Source organism: Siniperca chuatsi, linkage group LG8 (assembly GCF_020085105.1).
Source record: "Siniperca chuatsi isolate FFG_IHB_CAS linkage group LG8, ASM2008510v1, whole genome shotgun sequence".
In the NCBI taxonomy this organism is placed as follows: Eukaryota; Metazoa; Chordata; class Actinopteri; order Centrarchiformes; family Sinipercidae; genus Siniperca; species Siniperca chuatsi.
The window spans coordinates 72270-90068 of NC_058049.1; the positions used below are offsets into that span (position 1 = coordinate 72270).

General features: G+C 46.8%; 2 protein-coding genes across 4 annotated transcripts; one reads left to right on the forward strand and one right to left on the reverse strand.

Annotated features, from left to right (window-relative positions):
• The first annotated feature begins 59 nt into the window (after nt 1–59).
• sqstm1 (sequestosome 1) lies at nt 60–5199 on the forward strand. 2 transcript variants are annotated; one of them, XM_044205032.1, is made up of 8 exons: nt 60–555; nt 2111–2206; nt 2509–2771; nt 3619–3763; nt 3847–3915; nt 4103–4275; nt 4575–4746; nt 4822–5199. In XM_044205032.1, exons 1-8 carry the CDS (start codon nt 60–62, stop codon nt 4983–4985), a joined length of 1578 nt encoding a protein of 525 aa, XP_044060967.1. In that variant the 3' UTR covers nt 4986–5199. The 2 variants fall into 2 exon arrangements, with proteins under 2 accessions (XP_044060967.1, XP_044060968.1); XM_044205033.1 differs by having other exon boundaries at nt 4103–4239.
• LOC122880179 (MRN complex interacting protein) lies at nt 5133–16052 on the reverse strand. Of its 2 annotated transcripts, none has more exons than XM_044205035.1 (7): nt 15842–16052; nt 14975–15034; nt 12735–12841; nt 12563–12611; nt 12282–12457; nt 6694–6739; nt 5133–5639 (listed from the first exon to the last, which is right to left on the reverse strand). In XM_044205035.1, the coding sequence occupies exons 1-7, from the start codon at nt 15899–15901 to the stop codon at nt 5427–5429; spliced, it is 711 nt and encodes a 236-aa protein (XP_044060970.1). In that variant the 5' UTR covers nt 15902–16052; the 3' UTR covers nt 5133–5426. The 2 variants fall into 2 exon arrangements, with proteins under 2 accessions (XP_044060970.1, XP_044060969.1); XM_044205034.1 differs by having other exon boundaries at nt 12545–12611; nt 15842–16048.
• Nucleotides 16053–17799: the final 1747 nt, after the last annotated feature.

Here is a 17799-nt window from a genome sequence, read left to right on the forward strand (position 1 = left end):
TCATCACAAGTCTTCCTCCGTGTCTTTCATAACGATGACGCAGCGATATTTTCTTTATTATGAACTTTATTCCGGTTAAACCTGATTGGTCAGGTGACTCAGAGGGGAAATCCCCTCATTGGAAAGTGCAGTCATTCCTCGGACTCTCATTGGCCGTCTGGGCGGGACTCCGCCAGCGGACCAATGGGAGGCCGCGTCAATATTTACTTCTCCTGACGACAGTGACGTTTATCACGGAAGTAAACATAAAGGAGGCAGAGAGGATTAAAAGCTGCGTCACAAAGTTTCTCACTTTGTTTCAGAGTGTAGAAGTCTTAAAGTGTGTGTTTTCTGTCCGGAGTCTGGTTCAGTTCAGAGTCTGCAGTGTTCCCGGTAACTGGAGCAGGATGTCGGTGACGGTGAAGGCCTACCTGTTGGGGAAGGACGAGTCTGTGAAAGAGGTCCGGAGGTTCGCCGTGGATCAGGACGTGTCCTCCAGCTTCGAGTATCTGAGCAGGAAAACAGCGGGAGTGTTCAATAATCTGAAGAGCAACGGCTTCAACATGTACTACAGAGGTAAATATTAACATTATTTAACATACAACATATAAATAATCTGACATACCAGAGGAGTGTTGGAGTGAGATCAATTATTAAGATTATTATATATATATATATATATATATATATATATATATATATATATATATATATATATATAAAGTCAAAGTGGAAAAAGTCCAGTTTGTTTTGAGGTAAAATATTACAATTATTATAAATGTATAAACATATGAAATCAACCTGAAGAACTCCTTCAACCTAAAGTTAAAATCATGTGTTTTTCTGGTGGAGTTCTGCACAGTGAAACAAGTCCAGGTGTTGATGATCGTCCTGTAAAAATAAGCTGTTTTCTATGAGCTCAGGTGTGCTGACTGACGCCTACTGTGGGCGGGTCCTGCGAGCTCAGGTGTTCTTAATTCCGTCCATCTTCACTTTGATATCTGCTTGTTGTTTTGTTTTTTAAAGGAAACTGTAAAAACATAAAAATGAACAATTTGAAACAGACTTTATATAGTTCAACCTTATTGTGAGGGACACGTTACAATGCACAACACGAACATTAGCCCTAACCCCGTAGCTCTTACGTCTCTATGTAAGAGCAGGTATGCGGACTAAACTGCACAGTAGAACACGACAGACAGGTGCTGACATGGATTCAAGTCATGGCTTCCCTTCTTTCAGGTATACTGGTGCTTTAAAAAGGTGCATGGCATATAAAGCGAAGGGCGAGCCTGTGGTGGAATATCCAGAAAAGAAACGTACTAGATTTAGATTAAGGAACTTTGCTTTGCATTAAAAGTGTCTATATACACTTTAAACTGATCCACAGCTGAGGGGCCCGACAGCAGGGGCCCCGTCACCTTTAGTGACGAGTCCAGATTTAGGAACCGGTAGTGGGGCCCTGCCGGAGGATCTCGGGCAGCGATCGGGCTCAGAGGGAGTCGGCAGATCAGATACAGGCAGCAGTCTGAGTCATTCAAGGCTCTAAAAACAAGCAGTAAAATCTTCAAATCAGTTCTGAAACTCACAGGTGAGCAGCGGCGGCGGCAGGGATCGCCGGGATGTGGTCGCTTCTCTTAGTACGCGGTAAAAGCCGCGGCGGCAGCGTCTTGTACCGGCTGCGGTCTCTGGACGTTTCGCCTGCTGAGACCAGAATAAAGAGCGCCGCAGTAGTCGAGTCTGGAGGAGATGAAAGCAGGGACGAGCTTTTCGGTCTGCAGAGGGAAGGAACGACCTGATCTTGGTTAGCTGTCTCAGGACTGCACCACGTTAATCACCTGAGCATCAAAGGACGCTTCAGAGTCAAGATAACACCTGCGGCCTCTTTTCAAACGTTATCATACTCGAGGAGAGATTATTAAGGCTGCTGGTACCGGGGCCACCGGGGCCGTTATAACTACCTCTGATTTGGAGTAGTAGCCCAATTAAGAAACGTTAGGTCACAAGTAGAGACAGTCAAAATGTGGGACATCGTCTCAAAATGTGGGACGCGGGATGAAAATGCTGCGCGGTGAAGCGGGACGCCTGATCATCACATGTTGGTGACGATGTGTGTTTCTGTATATTTCAGATGAAGATGGAGACCTGGTGGCGTTTTCCTCTGATGATGAGCTGATGATGGGTCTGGCCTGCATGAAGGACGCCACCTTCCGCCTTTTCATCAAAGGTACAAACACACAATCTCACCTGAACCTCACCTGTACCCCACCTTCATCATGGATACACACTTGAGATCAGTCCATGGAGGAGAGTTTTATTTAGAGACCAGCTTTTATTCTGAAGGCCAGATTACGACGGTATTTAGGGTCACTGTCGAGAGAAAAGGTGGAATATTTAAAGAGAAAAGTCGTCTAATATGACGAGATTTGAATGTTACAATAAATCAACTTTGATTTAATAAAACCTCTAACTGATAAACTGCAGTGTTTGTTTCTGTGCTTCTAATAAAGTTTTATTGAACTCTTTCAGAGAAGAAGGAGCACCGTCAAAACTTTCCTCTTCACGCCTTCCCTCCCTTCACCTTCGGCCATCCTCCTCCTCCTCCACCTGGAGCTCCTCTGGCCCCACCCCCTGCCCTGCACCCTAACGTCACCTGTGACGGCTGCAACGGCCCCGTGGTGGGAACCCGCTTCAAGTGTTCGGTTTGTCCGAACTACGACCTGTGCTCCGCCTGCCAGGCTCGAGGGACGCACACTGAGCACGCTCTGCTGCCCATCTGGCACCCGCTGCAGGTGAGGTTTTTATATATACACACAGAGGGAGAGAGGTGCATCATGGGAAGTCTCCCGGCAGTCTAGGCCTACAGCAGCAGAACTAAGGGATGGTTCAGGACTCACCTGATGGTGTCTGCCTCCCGAACCCAAACTGGGACCTGGTTCCACAGGAGAGGAGCTTGATACCTGAAGGCTCTGGCTCCCGGTCTACTTTTGGAGACATTCTGGATCAACTGGAGAGTCTTAAGGGACTTATTCGGGCAGCCTGATAATAAGGAATTGCAGTAGTCCAGCCTAGAAGTAACAAATGCATGGACTAGTTTTTCAGCATCATTTTGAGACAGGATGTGCCTGATTTTGTTGTAATGTTGCGTAGGTGAAAGAAGGCAGTCCTTGAAGTTTGTTTCATGTGGGAGTTAAAGGATAAATCCTGATCAAAGATAACTCTGAGGTTCCTTACGGTGCTGCTGGAGGCCAGGGCAATGCCATCTAGAGCTACTATATCTTTAGATACTGTGTCTCGGAGGTGTTTGGAACAATAACTTCAGTTTAACATCAGGAGGTTGCAGGTCTTCCAGGTCTTTATGTCCTTAAGGCACGCCTGAAGTTTAGTTAACTGATTAGTTTCATCCGTCCTTGATCGATAGATATAATTTGGTATCATCTGCATAGCAATGAAAGTTTATGGAGTTTTATAGTAGTCTAAATAAAAATAAAAATAGGTAACTTTATAACAGAATTACAAAAACAAAATTATGCATAATTTCTATACTATATACTGTGATGTATATTTACAACAACTCCTTCTGCCCTGCGCTGTGACTTACAGGATGTTTTGGTGAACTGTTCCTTTGTCTGTCTGCAGTGGTTTCCTCGGGGGAAGTGGATGAAGAGGATGAAACACTGCATGTGGAACCAGAACCATGCTCAGAACCTGAACGTGAACCAGGATCAGGATCAGGAACGGCCTGAATCCTCCAAACCTGCTGCTGACTGCAGCGCCCCCTCTGGTCAGTGTCAGGAACTCTGTAGTACAATAATCTAATTAATGATCAATAAACTAATAACCTCTCCTCTCCTGACCTGTCTGCAGCCTCTCAGGCCAACGTGGACTACCTGAAAAACATCGGAGAGGAGGTGGCGGCCATGTTGAGCCCACTGGGTGAGTGATGTCACTATTAAAGCCTGGTTCTGATTGGCTGTTTTGGAGAGTGAAACCAGGAGCATATTAACAGGAAGTGATGGTGTCCTTTCAAAGTAATAGTGCAGTTAAAGGAGTTTCTGTTTGCTGTAAGAACAGTGAACGTCCTCTGGGTTCAAACAGGAAGTGATGTCACGTATGTGTGCAGGTATCGACGTGGACATCGATGTGGAGCACGAGGGCCAGAGGACGAAGGTGACCCCTCCCTCTCAGAGTGCGGGGGTGGAGAGAAACATGGAGACGGACGGAGGTATCAGTGAGGGTGGAGCCAGCGAGGGGTCAAAGGTCAGTTCGTCATCGTCAGAAGAAGAAACCGTTCAGGTATTTACAGCAGCTCACCTGGGTGATGTGCTCTAGGTAACAAACTAAAATCAGGTTTTCTGCAGGTTCAAAATTCAGTTTAAGACTTTAAAACCTTTTTAAATTTATCAGAGACTCGCCGATACAAATAATGAATAAAGTACTTCAGGTTCACCTGCTGAAATCTGTTACCATGGAAACACAGGTGTTAGTTCAGAGGCGTTTCTGTGCACTGACCCACATTAGTCTGGTCCATATCCAACCCTGGTCCTTCTCAGACCAGTGTAACCAGTACACCTGACCCCGACTGTGCTCTTCAGGTATGCAGAGACTCTGATGAGGAGTGGACTCACCTGAACCCCAGAGAGGTCGACCCCTCCACCGGAGAGCTGCAGTCCCTCCAGCCCGGGAACCAGGACCAGGACCCCCCGTCGGGACAGCAGGGGCCAACAGGTCTGAGGGAAGCAGCTCTTTACCCTCACCTGCCTCAAGGTAAGACCACATCCTTTCCCTGATCTGTTAGATCTTGTGTATGATGTCGCTGCTGACCTCTGACCCCCCCCACAGAGGCGGACCCCCGCCTGGTGGAGTCTCTGTCTCTCATGCTGTCGATGGGTTTCACCGATGAAGGCGGCTGGTTGACTCGTCTCCTTCAGGCCAAAAACTTCGACATCGGCGCCGCGCTTGACGCCATCCAGTATGCCAAACAACCCCACCCACACCAGCCCTGATGACGTCACCACTGACATCATCTTTACTAAACCAATGACATTAACCGTGATTTATACTACAGTCAGATGTTCCTGTTTCCTGTAATCTGAGTTAATAATCTGTCAGCTGCTGCTACTGTTAGCATGAATCAATACTTTACTCATTGATTGTTTCTACTTCTTTATTAGTCATCGACATGTTGCTGTTATCTGTACAATAAAAACATGAACTGAACCTGTCTGACTTATTAAACTATTGATCTGAACAAATTACAAAAATGGAAGTTCCAACTTTTCTGATCAAAATATCTGTTCACATGTTAGAAAACTCCAGCAGATCAATAAATCTGTCAATCAGAAACAGGATTAGTTATTCGTTTGTTTAGAGCCTCTCAGCTGTCAGAAACTCGAAACTGAACCTGTCGCCGCTCTCAAACAGGCGGGGCCTGACGGATGATGTCATTACAGGGCGGAGGCAGCTCCGCCCACTGACTGACTCCACCCACTGTCTGAAGGCTCCTCCCCCTCCTTCACCTGACAGTCAGAACTGAGGAAACAAGCCCAACTACTGACTGGACCAGTACTCCCACTGGGGGGATGACTGGAGTGGTTCAGACTGGTGGTTCTGGTTGTGGCTGAGGGTCTAACAGGTTTCATCAGACCGGACCGGTTTGACTGCAGACAGAAGAAGGCAGAAGGGCGTTTAAAGGAACAGTCCGACACGTTCAGTAACATCGGGTTTCTAATTAAACCTTAACCGTTAAATATGAAGAACCCGAATGTTCTGTCTGATACACCTGAAAGAGATTTAAAGGAACAGTACAACATTTAATAAAGTTTGTAACAGAGACATCAGCTCAGTTTCAACACACCTGTACCTGACTGTAGTGTGACATCATCATCACTGACAGGTGATGTTTATTAAAGAATATAACAGCCGCACTGCCTCTGTTAGTTTACATCTGCATATATTTATTGATTAGTTTGTAAATGTGTTGATATCTGCACTGCGTGAGTGTAGCTCGGCCAAACAGAGTCCGCCCTCTCAGCCTGCAGCTCCTCGAATGGCCCCGAGTTAAAATGCCGACTTCACAGAAGTAAACGTGTTTACAGCCTGGTACCAAAAACGGGTTTGGTCTCTAAAGCTAATTTCCCCGTCAAGACGACTGAGGGGGGGTGAATCTTTGTATAACTCGCCTGTTTAAATTATATTAAAGTTCTGCATATTCTCTCATCGTTCCACCTCTTTGCCCGTTTTTGGATTAGCCGGAGTCGGGCTCTGCCAAGATGGCGACGGCCGGAGCCGCCTGCACTGAGCTTCACAACTGCTCTTCAGAAAGCTGACGTCACGGACACAAACGTCCATGTTTTATAGTCTGTGGCTGACGCCCAGAAACGTCCCGAACACAGCAAAATAAACTAAAACTGAGCAAATACAGGCAGCAGCTCTGCGGAGACAGACGCACTTCAGGCGGGTCGAGTGATGACGGGGATTAGTTTTGTACGAGTCTATACAAAATCCAACTTATTCAGTCTTTAATTTACTGACAAAATAAAGTCTGGCTCAAACTCTCTGCTGGTTGATGTGAAGTGCATGCTGGGATACTTGTCTAAACTGTTAGCCTAGCTTAGCACAAAGACTTCAACGGCTCCACATCTGTCACTGAACGAAGTGTAACTCGGGTGATATTAGTGTTAATAAATGTTGTTGGTGATGTCAGCATGTTACCTGTTCAGGTGTCCAGCTGTCCTGTCCTCCTCTTCTCTTCCTCTTCCTGTCAGAACACAGGAGGGTTTTTAAAAACAGCCTTCTGGATTTATAATGAAATACATAACTTTAAAAGACACAGTGTAAAAACACGTGTTCATCATTCTCTCGTTTTTTAATCTAAATTCTTCTCTTCCCGAGTCGGGGCTCTGAGGACCGAGGCCGACGAACGCTGCACGGACTGTCGAGGCCGTCGAACGCTGCACGGACTGTCGAGGCCGACGAACGCTGCACGGACTGTCGAGGCCGCTTAACGCTGCACGGACTGTCGAGCCGCATTTAGCGCTACACGGACTGTCGAGGCCATTTAACGCTGCACGGACTGTCGAGGCCGTCGAACGCTGCACGGACTGTCGAGGCCGACGAACGCTACACGGACTGTCGAGGCCGACGAACGCTGCACGGACTGTCGAGGCCGTCGAACGCTGCACGGACTGTCGAGGCCGACGAACGCTGCACGGACTGTCGAGGCCGACGAACGCTGCACGGACTGTCGAGGCCGTCGAACGCTACACGGACTGTCGAGGCCGACGAACGCTGCACGGACTGTCGAGGCTGTCGTAAAGTCCAGCTGGTCTGTGATTTTGGGCTGATTAAACACAACCGACCGGATGTCATGTGGGGCGACTAGTAAGATCAAAGACAGAGCAGCGTTAGCAGCTGCCGTCGGCATGCTTCACTGAGAAGAAGAGGAGGAGGAGGCGACTGTAAGTGAGAAGAGCAGGAGGAGGAGGAAGAGGAGGAGGATGGAAGAGGAGGAGGAGGAGGAGGATGGAGGAGGAGGAGGATGGAAGAGGAGGAGGATGGAGGATGGAGGAGGAGGATGGAAGAGGAGGAGGATGGAAGAGGAGGAGGAGGAGGAGGATGGAAGAGGAGGAGGATGGAAGAGGAGGAGGAGGAGGATGGAAGAGGAGGAGGATGGAGGATGAGGATGGAAGAGGAGGAGGATGGAAGAGGATGGAAGAGGAGGAGGATGGAGGAGGAGGAGGATGGAAGAGGAGGAGGATGGAGGATGGAGGATGAGGATGGAAGAGGAGGAGGAGGATGGAAGAGGAGGAGGATGGAAGAGGAGGAGGAGGAGGAGGATGGAGGAGGAGGAGGATGGAAGAGGAGGAGGAGGAGGAGGATGGAGGAGGAGGAGGATGGAAGAGGAGGAGGAGGAGGAGGATGGAAGAGGAGGAGGAGGAGGATGGAAGAGGAGGAGGATGGAGGATGAGGATGGAAGAGGAGGAGGATGGAAGAGGATGGAAGAGGAGGAGGATGGAGGAGGAGGAGGATGGAAGAGGAGGAGGATGGAGGATGGAGGATGAGGATGGAAGAGGAGGAGGAGGATGGAAGAGGAGGAGGATGGAGGATGGAGGAGGAGGATGGAAGAGGAGGAGGATGGAAGAGGAGGAGGAGGAGGAGGATGGAAGAGGAGGAGGATGGAAGAGGAGGAGGAGGAGGATGGAAGAGGAGGAGGATGGAAGAGGAGGAGGATGGAAGAGGAGGAGGAGGAGGATGGAAGAGGAGGAGGATGGAGGATGAGGATGGAGGAGGAGGAGGATGGAAGAGGAGGAGGATGGAGGATGGAGGATGAGGATGGAAGAGGAGGAGGAGGATGGAAGAGGAGGAGGATGGAGGATGGAGGAGGAGGATGGAAGAGGAGGAGGATGGAAGAGGAGGAGGAGGAGGAGGATGGAAGAGGAGGAGGATGGAAGAGGAGGAGGAGGAGGATGGAAGAGGAGGAGGATGGAGGATGAGGATGGAAGAGGAGGAGGATGGAAGAGGATGGAAGAGGAGGAGGATGGAGGAGGAGGAGGATGGAAGAGGAGGAGGAGGATGGAAGAGGAGGAGGAGGATGGAAGAGGAGGAGGAGGAGGATGGAGGAGGAGGAGGATGGAAGAGGAGGAGGATGGAAGAGGAGGAGGATGGAAGAGGAGGAGGATGGAAGAGAGGAGAGGAGGAGGATGGAAGAGGAGGAGGATGGAGGATGAGGATGGAGGAGGAGGAGGATGGAAGAGGAGGAGGATGGAGGATGGAGGATGAGGATGGAAGAGGAGGAGGAGGATGGAAGAGGAGGAGGATGGAGGATGGAGGAGGAGGATGGAAGAGGAGGAGGATGGAAGAGGAGGAGGAGGAGGAGGAGGATGGAAGAGGAGGAGGATGGAAGAGGAGGAGGAGGAGGATGGAAGAGGAGGAGGATGGAGGATGAGGATGGAAGAGGAGGAGGATGGAAGAGGATGGAAGAGGAGGAGGATGGAGGAGGAGGAGGATGGAAGAGGAGGAGGAGGATGGAGGAGGAGGAGGAGGAGGAGGAGGAGGAGGAGGAGGAGGCGTTGTGCTATCTTAGCATGGTTATGAACATTATCTTGTGAAGTTTACCTCGGCTACACAGAATAAATACGACGCAGAAGGCAGAAATGTTGCTGCTGTCTGCTGCGTTGGTCTGAGTGACTGCGGGGAAAGAGGCTCAGTGACCGGACTGGACGGCTAGCTAGCTAGCTGCCCCCGCAGGCTATCTTGCTATCTAGTTTACATCCGCACATGCATTTCTTGCGTACACATGATCCACAAACTCTGCAGTTGGAGCGCATTACAAACTCAATGTACGTCATACTTACATCACAGTCACACCAACATCACAGTCATACCAACATCACAGTCACACCAACATCACAGTCATACTTACATCACAGTCATACTTTCATCACAGTCACACCAACATCACAGTCATACTTTCATCACAGTCACACCAACATCACAGTCATACTTACATCACAGTCATACTTTCATCACAGTCACACCAACATCACAGTCATACTTACATCACAGTCACACTTACATCACAGTCATACTTTCATCACAGTCACACCAACATCACAGTCATACTTACATCACAGTCATACTTTCATCACAGTCACACCAACATCACAGTCACACCAACATCACAGTCATACTTACATCACAGTCATACTTTCATCACAGTCACACCAACATCACAGTCACACCAACATCACAGTCATACTTTCATCACAGTCATACTTACATCACAGTCATACTTTCATCACAGTCACACCAACATCACAGTCACACCAACATCACAGTCACACCAACATCACAGTCATACTTTCATCACAGTCATACTTACATCACAGTCATACTTTCATCACAGTCACACCAACATCACAGTCATACTTACATCACAGTCATACTTTCATCACAGTCACACCAACATCACAGTCACACCAACATCACAGTCATACTTACATCACAGTCACACCAACATCACAGTCATACTTACATCACAGTCACACCAACATCACAGTCATACTTACATCACAGTCATACTTTCATCACAGTCACACCAACATCACAGTCATACTTACATCACAGTCACACCAACATCACAGTCACGCCAACATCACAGTCATACTTTCATCACAGTCATACTTACATCACAGTCATACTTTCATCACAGTCATACTTACATCACAGTCACACCAACATCACAGTCATACTTACATCACAGTCACACCAACATCACAGTCATACTTACATCACAGTCACACCAACATCACAGTCATACTTACATCACAGTCACACCAACATCACAGTCATACTTACATCACAGTCACACCAACATCACAGTCATACTTACATCACAGTCATACTTTCATCACAGTCACACCAACATCACAGTCACACCAACATCACAGTCATACTTTCATCACAGTCACACTTACATCACAGTCACACCTACATCACAGTCACACCAACATCACAGTCACACCAACATCACAGTCATACTTTCATCACTGTCACACCAACATCACAGTCATACTTACATCACAGTCACACCAACATCACAGTCATACTTTCATCACTGTCACACCAACATCACAGTCATACTTACATCACAGTCACACCAACATCACAGTCATACTTACATCACAGTCACACCAACATCACAGTCATACTTTCATCACTGTCACACCAACATCACAGTCATACTTACATCACAGTCACACCAACATCACAGTCATACTTACATCACAGTCACACCAACATCACAGTCATACTTACATCACAGTCATACTTTCATCACAGTCACACCAACATCACAGTCACACCAACATCACAGTCATACTTTCATCACAGTCACACTTACATCACAGTCACACCTACATCACAGTCACACCAACATCACAGTCACACCAACATCACAGTCATACTTACATCACTGTCACACCAACATCACAGTCATACTTTCATCACAGTCATACTTACATCACAGTCACACCAACATCACAGTCACACCAACATCACAGTCACACCAACATCACAGTCATACTTACATCACTGTCACACCAACATCACAGTCATACTTACATCACAGTCACACCAACATCACAGTCACACCAACATCACAGTCATACTTTCATCACAGTCACACCAACATCACAGTCACACCAACATCACAGTCATACTTTCATCACTGTCACACCAACATCACAGTCACACCAACATCACAGTCATACTTACATCACTGTCACACCAACATCACAGTCATACTTACATCACTGTCACACCAACATCACAGTCATACTTACATCACAGTCATACTTTCATCACAGTCACGCCAACATCACAGTCATACTTACATCACAGTCACACCAACATCACAGTCACACCTACATCACAGTCATACCAACATCACAGTCATACTTTCATCACTGTCACACCAACATCACAGTCATACTTACATCACAGTCACACCAACATCACAGTCATACTTACATCACAGTCACACCAACATCACAGTCATACTTTCATCACTGTCACACCAACATCACAGTCATACTTACATCACAGTCACACCAACATCACAGTCATACTTACATCACAGTCACACCAACATCACAGTCATACTTACATCACAGTCATACTTTCATCACAGTCACACCAACATCACAGTCACACCAACATCACAGTCATACTTTCATCACAGTCACACTTACATCACAGTCACACCTACATCACAGTCACACCAACATCACAGTCATACTTACATCACAGTCATACTTACATCACAGTCACACCAACATCACAGTCATACTTACATCACAGTCACACCAACATCACAGTCATACTTACATCACAGTCATACTTTCATCACAGTCACACCAACATCACAGTCACACCTACATCACAGTCATACTTTCATCACAGTCACACTTACATCACAGTCACACCTACATCACAGTCACACCAACATCACAGTCATACTTACATCACAGTCATACTTACATCACAGTCACACCAACATCACAGTCACACCAACATCACAGTCATACTTTCATCACAGTCCAACTGGACATTTGTGCAAAATCTGAAGACCTCTTCCAGGTGCTGGTTCCTGAGATATTCACATTATGAGAAGAATGGGGCGGACGTACAGACAACCCGAAAACATAATGCGTCTGGCCGTGGCTATCGCCGGCGCGGAGGCATACTGACAAGTAGGTGGGCGTGGCCTCTACCAACATAAACACTCTTTAAAGTCACACCTGTCAATCATGTTGTTGCCATGGAACTGCTGCCTGTCCATCAAAACATTCTCCTCTTCATCCTCTTCTGGCTCCGCCTCCTCAGGTGTGTCCAGGTATTTGCTCCAGCGGCTCACCTGAGTCTTTGTCACCTGAGTCTGTGTCACCTGAGTCTGTGTCACCTGAGTCTGTGTCACCTGGAGACAGTTCCTTCATTAGATATTTTTGAATATTAAAGCAGAAAAACCAATTAAGACATTTAAGGACATTTAGAAGCACAACACCTGTGTGTGTGGGGTCACCTGGTCGTGTTCCTCAGGTTCATCCTCTCCGTCTGCCTCCACCTGCTTCCTGTTAACAACCATCAGAACATCAGGAGGCGGTGACAGGTGAGAACACCTGGTAAACAGGTAGACAGTGACGGATACTTGGACTAAAAAAGCCGCTGTGTACACTGTGGGACATGTTAGTTACCATAGCGACCAGGTGTTGCGCTCCTGCTCCTCCATCATGGCTCCTCTCACGGCGTTCAGTTTCTGAACATGACGTCTGCAGTCGGCTGCGGAGCCCCGCCCAAACTCCTGTCAACCAATCAGCACACAGTCCAACAGATGACACAGGTAATAATAAGGCCTCTCTTCCTGAAACTTCAAACACCTGTAATAAATCAGCTGACACATCAGCTGAGTTTCATTTGTTTATGTTAACATCAGCAGCCTGTCTCATCATCAGAGAGTAAATTAAACTTTTACAGCTGTTTTCATTATCAATTCATCTGCAGATCAATTTTTTAATTCATTGATTAATCATTTAGTTTATAAATCGTTAGAAAATAGTGAAAAACGTCTCAGAGTTCAGTTTGTTTTGTCCAAAATATTCAGTTTACCAGGGGATTGATGGAGGTTTGATTAATAAATTACTTTTAAAAAAAGGTGCAGGTTAATTTTCTTTCAATCAACTAAATGATTAATTGTTTAAGTTCTAGTTAATCAATAATAAGAAGGTCTGAGCGTCCTGGTGGTCTACAGACTTTAGGCACTAAACATGAACCACAACGTCCTGGTTTGAGTCCGACCCAGAACCATCGGTCTCTCCTCGTGAGGTCTCTAGTATAAATAAATATATATTTATATACTGTTGAACTCGTGTTTAGGGTATCGACACTACTTTCTACATGTTCACATGTTTATGCTTGTTGGACAGGTGTATTGATAAAGTATTGGCTTTTTCCTCGAAGGTGTTATTGCACTCACAGTAACGAGCGTAGCCGTCGTCAACTCGAGTGATCGCCACCGCCTCCCTGCGTGTGTGTGGGCTTGTTTTACTATATTCGTGGGGTCCAAAAACCGTTTGTGTGCGCGCTCAGAGAGCAGGTGAGAGGCTGCAGCCTTTTGACAGCGAGGTTTCTTTTGTTTATTCCAACACGTATTTGTTGTTCACAATGTAACTTAGATAGGGTGCGTCCCCTGGAGACGTCGATAGCCAGTTTACTGCGTCCTTTCGGATTTAAATGCGTCAGAGACGCGGGATGCGTACCTAGCAACATCACTGCCTCCTGATGAAAGTTAGCTTCAGCTCCACACCTGGTCTACACCTGTATACACTACTGATGCATTGCTTCTTCTTATGATTATCTGTATGGTCCCTGTTGAATAAATAAATACTAATAAATAAAAACTAATTCTACTGTGTCTCAGTTCAGTCCAGTTAAATGTGTTTAAAGCGACTATAGTGTAAATGTCAACAGACAGTCAGAGAGCAGCTGCTGAACATAGCGGAGCATCTAGCTGCTAAAGAGCCAGATGTTTCCCTCAGCAGCTGCTGGAGACCAAACACAGAGCTGACGGAGAGAAGACCGGACTGACGTCCATCAGGAGACACAGACACGCCTCCTGATGAAGCGTCACGTGACTCTGACACGCCTCCTGATGAAGCGTCACGTGACTCTGACACGCCTCCTGACGAAGCGTCACGTGACTCTGACACGCCTCCTGACGGGCGCCACGTGACTCTGACACGCCTCCTGGACGAAGCGCCACGTGACTCTGACACGCCTCCTGACGGCGCCACGTGACTCTGACACGCCTCCTGACGGCGTCACGTGACTCTGACACGCCTCCTGACGGCGCCACGTGACTCTGACACGCCCCTGACGGGCGCCACGTGACACTGACACGCCCCTGGACGGCGCCACGTGACTCTGACACGCCTCTGACGGCGCCACGTGACTCTGACACGCCTCCTGACGGGCGCCACGTGACTCTGACACGCCTCCCTGACGGCGCCACGTGACACTGACACGCCTCCTGGCGGCGCCACGTGACACTGACACGCCTGACGGCGAAGCGTCACGTGACTCTGACACGCCTCCTGATGAAGCGCCACGTGACACTGACACGCCTCCTGACGAAGCGTCACGTGACACTGACACGCCTCCTGACGAAGCGTCACGTGACTCTGACACGCCTCCTGACGAAGCGTCACGTGACTCTGACACGCCTCCTGATGAAGCGTCACGTGACACTGACACGCCTCCTGACGAAGCGTCATGTGACTCTGTAGCTGCTGCAGGTGAAATAAGCAGCTGTTCGATCAAAAGTTCAACACATGGACTGAAAGGTGACGACATGTTACTGTTGTGTTCACATCTTGTTTCAGCTGAAAACAAACACATCAGTTAGTGCAGCTTTAAAGAGTTGAAGTTATATTCTGACCTTGAGCAGCGACTGCTTCTCTCCACACAGTTTACAGCTCCACCTGTTCACCTTCTTCACCTGACAGACGCAGCACAGGGCAAACACACACAGTATGTTTTCTTAATAATAATTACAAAAATTAGATAAAAAGCAGAACAAAAACACAAAACTCAGGACTTTTAATTTGACATACCAAGAGAAAGTACTTCCTGTTCAAAGCGTTTTAAAGAAGTCTGTCTGCTGGTGGAGTTTATTTTATTTACTTTGACTCGTCACAGAAATGTGTTTAAACATGTTAATATCCTTCAGCAGACTGCTGCTTCAGTCCTGCTGAACGGACTGAGGAAGTCTGGTGTCCCCCATACGGGGCGGGGTGAAACTGAATATGTTTATATATTGTATTTTATAGTATCCACAGTAATCATTATTATTATATTATCATCAACTTCTAAATCCACTTTGTACTTTATACTTATTTTAGCTTTTATACTTATATCCACTTGGTACTTAATTTATCTGACCTGTATTATATTTTGATTTGCTTCGTGCTTCTGTTCCTGTGTGACGTGACAGCGAGCAGCTGTGACAAAGAGTTTCCCCTCGGGGATCAATAAAGTGATTACTGATTACTGAACACCACAGCTGTAGCCTGACTGTTAGCCTGTAGCCTGACTGTTAGCCTGACTGTTAGCCTGACCGTTAGCCTGACTGTTAGCCTGACCGTTAGCCTGACTGTTAGCCTGTAGCCTGACCGTTAGCCTGACTGTTAGCCTGACTGTTAGCCTGACTGTTAGCCTGACCGTTAGCCTGACTGTTAGCCTGTAGCCTGACTGTTAGCCTGTAGCCTGACTGTTAGCCTGACTGTTAGCCTGACTGTTTAGTTACCTGTTGAACCTGGAAGCTCTGACAGGAAAAACACTGGAGGACGTGAAACTCCTGGACCATGACGAGCAGATCCAGATCCGGCTCCGGCTCCGGCACCTGTTTTGGTTCTGGTTGTGATTCTCCGGCTGAGTTTTCCCGGGTCTGGGTTGAATCTGTCGTGACACGTCACACTGTACGTCACAGCGGCAGCAGTGTGTCATATCGGGGCAGAGCGCCTCCTGCAGGCCGGAGGACAACAGCACTGACTTCTTCTTCTTCTTCTTCTTCTTCTTCACCTTTGTTTTCCATATAATACGTTGATAATCTTACATTTATCGTTCTGTCCATTATTTTGCATACACTGGAGTTTAAAGCATATATATATATATATATATATATATATATATATATATCATATTTTTATTTCTCATGAAAGAAATAACTAAGTTTAGTTCGTTGTGTTGAGTTTATCAGCCCTTATTACAAACCTTATGCTCAATATGTCTTATGTTACATTTATATATACATATATATTATATTTTCTACATGCTGACCTGCTAAAAACACTAATAATTCATTATAATATTTAATAAATGTACCACCTGAAGTATGTCACTATTTGCTCAAGAGCCCGGGAACCTTCCTAAGGTTTTTTGTATTATTTATCCTATACTATATTTTTATATATACTATATTTATTGTTTTACATTATGTTATAATATAAAATAAACTGAATTCAGAATCAGAATCAGAATCAGAATCAGAAATACTTTATTGATCCCCGTAGGGAAACTCTTTGTTCCAGTAGCTCTTCTTTACGTCAGTGCACACAGGAGAAAACGATAATTTAAACTATAAACAGGTCAGAAATAAATTAAGTAACATGTTGGTATAAGTATAAGATAAACTAAGTGTCGAGTACCAAGTGGGTTTACTGGTAGATGGTGAAGTACAGTATAAATACAATGTCACTAATTATGTAATAAATAATAGTAAAAGCGGAGGTGCATGTACTGTCGAGAGTAATTGAGGTATATCCGTAACAGTAATAAGAAAAACTAACAAGGAAAACTAATATTGCACTTGAGTAGTAAACAGAATATTGCACAATTATTATTAAGATGTAATGCTCAATGTCCAGTTTAGTGACCTAGGGTCAAACAGACTAATCCTTAGAGGAGGAGTTAAATAGTTTGATGGCCACAGGCAGGAATGACTTCCTGTGGCGCTCTGTGGTGCTCTTTGGTGGGATGAGTCTTCCACTGAAGGTGCTCCTTTGTTTAGCCAGCACGTCATGGAGCGGGTGGGAGACACTGTCCAAGATGGCGTGTAGTTTGGCCAGCATCCTCCTCTCTGACACCACCGCCAGAGAGTCCAGCTCCACCCCCACAATGTTACTGGCCTTACGGATCAGTTTGTTCAGTCTGTTTGCGTCCGCTACCTTTAACCTGCTGCCCCAGCATGCAACAGCATACAGGACAGCACCGGCCACCACAGACTCATAGAACATCTTCAGCATTGTCCGGCAGATGTTGAAGGACCTCAGCCTCCTCAGAAAATAGAGGCGGCTCTGGCCCTTCCTGTAAACAGCCTGAGTGTTCCTGGTCCAGTCCAGTTTATTATCCAAGTGTACTCCCAGGTACTTGTAGTCCTCCACAATGTCCACACTGACCCCCTGGATGGAAACCGGGGTCACTGGTGCCTTGGCCCTCCGTAGATCCACAACCAGCTCCTTTGACTTTGTTGCATTGAGCTGCAGATGGTTCTGCTCACACCATGAGACAAAGTTCCCCACCACAGCCCTGAACTCAGTCTCAACACCACCGCTGATACATCCCACCACAGCAGAGTCCTCAGAAACCTTCTGAAGGTGGCAGGACTCTGTGTGGTGGCTGAAGTCCGTGGTGTAGATGGTGAAGAGGAAGGGAGAGAGGACAGTCCCCTGAGGGGCCCCAGTGTTGCTGACCACGCTGTCTGAC